This window comes from Otolemur garnettii, unplaced genomic scaffold (assembly GCF_000181295.1).
Source record: "Otolemur garnettii isolate 467f Iridium unplaced genomic scaffold, OtoGar3 scaffold00245, whole genome shotgun sequence".
In the NCBI taxonomy this organism is placed as follows: domain Eukaryota; kingdom Metazoa; phylum Chordata; class Mammalia; order Primates; family Galagidae; genus Otolemur; species Otolemur garnettii.
In genome coordinates this window covers 685,548-690,581 of record NW_003852640.1, presented here as the reverse complement: position 1 = coordinate 690,581, position 5,034 = coordinate 685,548, and the positions used below count along the sequence as shown (strand labels likewise).

Genomic DNA, 5,034 nt, shown 5'->3' with positions numbered 1-5,034 from the left:
CCCGGCTAGTTTTTGGTTGCAGCCATCATTGTTGCTTGGTGGGCCCGGGCTGGATTCGACCCCACCACCTTAGGTGTATGTGGCTGGCGCCCTAGCCACTTGAGCCACAGACACCGAGCCTCTTGCCCAGGTCTTTAGTTGTCTTGGTGGGAGTGCATGTTGGTCCCTGTTGTTCATCTGGGCTGAGCAGCCCTCCCACCCTCCCCGTGTGGGTCACTTTTGCTGCTTCCGTCTGAGCTGGCACGTGTCATTCCTGTGTGTGGGAGAGGGTTTCACTTTGTGTTTCCCCAGAGACAGGTTACTCCTCCTCGCTCCACCTCACAAACTCAGTGTATGTGTGGGAACTTGGGAGTTGGTGCTCTATGTCAGGCATGCCCTCACCTGGGAGGTGTCGTGCGGTTTTTCCTGGAATCTGCCACCAGCGCATCCCCTCCCCTGCCTGACAGCCAGGCTCTGAACCCTTTTGTCTTTGAACCCCTCCGTGATATGGGGTCTTTTGCCCTCTCCTTATAGTGCCACCAAGAAAATACACGTTTTTGTCTGTTGTTTTTCATCCTTTCAGGTGCTTTCCAGAAAGAAGGGAGATGCTGTCTGGCACCACCATCTTTAAACCAGGCCTCTCCATCAGCGCTCTGTCTTCCCAGGAGTCCTAGACATTTTTGGTCTGTTAATTTTATCTTTTCTTGTTTTTTAGTTCTCTATGGTATTTTCTGCCATTCTTTGGGGTTTTTCTGGGACAAGTAAGTGCCCCTTGCTCATGTCCAGCCCCCAAACCTTCTATACTCACAGACCCATCCCTCTGCTGCCCCAGGTGTGCAGTGGTGAGATGTCCTGCCTGCTTGCAGGGTCTTGGTGCAGCTCCTTTATCTTCCCTGAAACACCTGAGGAGAGAGTGATGAAGGGAGGCAACCGAGGGGATGCAGGGGCTGCTGGAGTCCTCAGTGAGCCAGAGGATGCAGCGCTGGGAGGGGCCAGCGCCCGGCTCAGGGTGCCCTGATACACTACAGAGGCCAACCCAACTTGCCTGTTTGTGGACATGATTCTTTGAGATGAGCTGTTGCACATGGCACTGTAAGACTTGATATCTGAAAGCTATGTGTCCACCCTCTGCTCTCACAGAGGGAAGGAAGAGGGAGGTGCCTAGGTGGAGGCAGTGGCCACACTTGCCCTGAAGTTGTGGTGTGAGGACCGTGGGCCCAGTCCCCTGTGGGCTGCCAGGTGTTCAGGAAGGCTGGAAGCTGTTGAGGATGGCAGTGCCTCTGTCTTCCCTGTGTGGCTTGAACAGAGTGCAGCAGTGGTATTTCCCCGAACATACTCATTCAAGTTACATGTTTTCCACAAAAAATGGTAGCAGCCCATAAACGTAGGTATTGTGGAGGCTTATGAATTAACTCTGGTGGTGTTTGTTGTTCCAGGTTAGAGAAGAAGCTGTCCACGTTCACACTGGTCCAGAGGAAGCCAAGACCACAGAAATGACTGAGTCCTATGTGAAGAGTAAGTGCATGGCTCTTGGGGCTGAGAGCCCTTGGCTGGGGCAAGGAGGCCCGTGGTATGTGGAGCAGCTCTGGTGAGGTTGGTGCAGACCTCCGCCCACCGGCTTTGAGTCTGGGGCTCGACGAGCATGTGGCACTCAGTGAACGGGGGGCAAAGGGGGATGGCTGAATGAGCGAGTCCTCTCCAAGATTTCACTAAGAGAGAGGCAGTTCTTCAGTCTGCTGTAACAAAGTACCTTTGACTGGGAATCATGAATGGCAGATACTTACTTCTCCCAGTCATAGAGGCTAGGAGTCCAGGGTCAAGGTGCTGGCAGGTTTGGTGTGTGGTGAGGGCTGTGCTCTGCTTCATGGTGGCGTCTCCTGCTTGGTCCTCACACTGGGAGGGGATGAAGGGACTAGGGCTCTACCTCGTGCTGTTTATAAGGCACAAGTCCCAGTCGTGACGGCAGAGCCCCAAAGCCCCGCTTCTTACTGCCATCACCTTGGGGCTAAGTTCCAGCATGTAAATTTTGGAGGGATGCCAATATTCAGGCCTGAGTGGTAGGGACCCAGCATGGGGGAAGCCCTGCCCCAGTTCTCTGTGTCTCTAGAGCTCCGTCCAAGGGTAAGCCACATGACGGGGCTCCCTGAGTGCTGCTCTTGGGTGCCCTGATCTTGAGGGACACAGAGAGACTGGGAATGGCATGGGGGTGCTGGTAGATAGCAACAGGGTGACTGAAAGAGTCTGTGGGTATAGGCTGCTGCCCAGCAAGGGTAGGGCAAAGGAACAAAGGTGTGAGGATGGGGAGGAAGGAGCACACTGTCCACAGATGGCAGGCCCTATCTGCACATGTGGGTCCCAGGCACCACAGTTGAACCACAGCCCGAGAAGTGGGCACAGGTGTGCTTTGGAGCAGACCAGTTTTGACTGCTAGGTTGAACTTGGTCTTAGATACAACCACCTCTTGAGACCAGCTTTTTTGTTTCAGCGTTGAACCTTGAAGGTCCAGCTCCTAGGCAGGAGCCAAGGCCCACACCCATCTGCAGGTGCCTCCTGGCTGCCCTTGTGGGCGGCGCAGTAGCAGCAGGAGTGGGACATCCCAACTCAGACTGGAGGGTCTCGGGTGGGAGGGGCAGCCAGTCAGCACAAGTGCCTGCTGCCTGGCTGCCCTGTACCAAGTGCAGGGCCAGCAATGCTATATGTGTTCATCATTTCCTTGGTGCTCACCAGGTTCTGTCAGGCTGAGTGGGGGATAGGGCAGTAGCTTTACATCTTTATTTATGTTGCACTGCTGGTATCACTGGCCCTCTACTCAGTGCCGACCTGTCCAGGCATTACATGTAGGTGTCAGCGTCATAGAGAACTCCAGCCTATGCTGGAGCAGAGCACGAGGGGCACTGCTCTGCACATGGACCTCAGGGCACCACCCTTGGAGGCCTGGCTAGTATGAATTGATAGTTTTGAGGAAGCGCAGGCTAAAAGGTTGTGGCTGAAGCACCCCATGGTACCTGCAGGGGCTGGACTGTGCCCTTGGCATCTCTAGTCTCAGTGGGCTCAGTGGTGTGTCTCAATCAGGCAGCTTCTCAGTGGCGGCGGGAGCCTGAGCCCCCACCCCCTCCATACTCAACCACCAGTGCATCTGACCCTTGTGACAGCTCAGGCAGGGCAGCCAGGGTAGGGAAAGGGGCACACCAAGAGAGGTGTCTGCAAGTCAGTGTGGCCTTGAGGGCTGCACCTGTGGCCATGGGGATGTTGAGTGTGGCTGTGGTGAGAGGTGCTCAGGCCCGCTGGCCCTGAGGCATCAGGCTAGTGGCAGTCCTAAGCCTGTGGTCCTTAGTGGTTGGCCAGTGTGTGCCCAGGTTGGCAGCTAAAGTATGATGGAGGGTGCTCAGGCCTGAGTGTGCTAACCAGGTGTGATCACCACAGGGCTGTCCTGTGCCCTGCTGGGCGCCATCACTGACAAGGACCCTGAGGTGCAGGAGCAGGTGTGCAGTGCCCTGTGCTCCATCGGGGAGGCACAGCCTGAGGAGACGCTTCGCGCCTGTGAGGAGCACCTGCGGCAGCAGAGCAAGGTACCTCCCAGGTGACGGCGATGTCATCATGTACACCCTTGGGCCAGGCAGGATGGCCCCTGTTGCAGGATTGGGTACTTAAGACAGGTGACCCGCCGTGTCACACGTGGGGTATGGCAGTGGCCCCTGGCGAGTGGCTGGGCTGTGACCAGGCAGTATTCACCCCGTGAAGGAGGCTGTTTGCCTCTCATGCTACACTAAGCAGAGATGGTGACTCTGCCAGGCTTGGTGCATGCCCCTGAACAGACTGTGGTTCCTGCTTGAGGGAGGGCAGGTCGTTTGAGAGTTTGGGGTCTCTAGCCAGCCCTGGTACGTGGCAGCTGAGCTGGGAAGCCTCTCAAGAACTCACTTGTCACTGACCTGAGCCCCAGAGCAAAAGTGGCTCAGAGTAGGCTTCCCATCAGGGACCCTACTCTGAGCTGGCAGTGGCTCAGCAGTCCTTTGCCACCGCTGACTGCATAGTCCCGGTTGAATTACTATGTACGTTGTTTTCCTTCTCAGTGCCTAGTTTGGGCTATTCCTACAAAGAGAAGAGTCTTTTGTTCTTCCTCTAAAGACCCTTTTTTTTTTTTTTTTGAGATAGAGTCTCACTTTCTTGCCCTTGGTAGAGTGCTGTGGCATCATAGCTCACAACAACCTCAAACTCCTTGGCTCAAGCAATTCTCTTGCCTCAGCCTCCTGGGTAGCTGGGACTACAGGCATCTGCCACAACGTCCAGCTATTTTTAGAGACGGAGTCTTGCTCTTGCTCAGGCTGATCTCAAACCTGTAACCTCAGGAGATCCACCCACCTTGGCCTCCCAGAGTGCTGGGATTACAGGTGTGAGCCACTGTGCCCAGCCAAGACTGTTATTCTTTTTTTTTTTTTTTCCGCAGTTTTTGGCCAGGGCCGGGTTTGAACCCGGCACCTCCAGTATATGGGGCCAGTGCCCTACTCCTTCAGCCATTCAGCCACAGGCACTGCCCCAGGACTGTTATTCTTGTTGTCAATTTAATATTTTGATATATGAGAGCATTCTTCTCCTCACGTGACCACTGTCTTCTGGGGACTAGCCCAGTTCCGTGCAAACATACACTCACTGTGCTGTGGCCTTGCAGTACTTCCTGGGAGATACTTCCTCCTTTTTCCCCCCTCTCGGTATCTTAGCTGTTTTATTTCTAAAACTCTGTTTTTATTTTTTGTTTTTATTTTTTATTTTTTGAGACAGAGCCTCAGGCTATCCCCCTGGGTAGAGTGCTGTGGCATCACAGCTCACAGCGACCTCCAACTCCTGGGCTCAAGCCTGCCTCTGCCTCCCAAGTAGCTGGGACCACAGCTGGGACACCTGGCTATTTTTTGGTTGCAGCTGTCACTGTTGTTTGGCAGGCCTGGGCTGGATTCGAATCTGCCACCTTAGGTGTATGTGGCTGGAGCCTTAGCCAGTAGAGCCCCAGGCGCCGAGCCAAAACTCTGTTTTTATTTATTTACTTTTTTTTTTTTTTTTTTT

The 5,034-nt window shown here is 54.4% G+C and overlaps 1 protein-coding gene across 9 annotated transcripts in view; it reads left to right on the top strand.

Moving 5' to 3' along the window:
• MROH1 (maestro heat like repeat family member 1) overlaps positions 1–5,034 on the top strand; it is a 70,035-nt gene that overhangs the window by 10,769 nt on the left and 54,232 nt on the right. For 6 of the 9 annotated variants that reach the window (XM_012813090.2, XM_023508367.1, XM_023508368.1 and 3 more), the window contains 3 exons: positions 563–662; positions 1,416–1,494; positions 3,403–3,548. In XM_012813090.2, coding sequence (XP_012668544.1) covers positions 1,473–1,494; positions 3,403–3,548 — 168 coding nt within the window. In that variant the 5' untranslated portion in view covers positions 563–662; positions 1,416–1,472. Of the gene's footprint in view, positions 1–109; positions 131–185; positions 663–1,415; positions 1,495–3,402; positions 3,549–5,034 lie in introns of those variants that run through there. The other 3 variants (XM_023508373.1, XM_023508371.1, XM_023508374.1) reach the window with 3 other exon arrangements.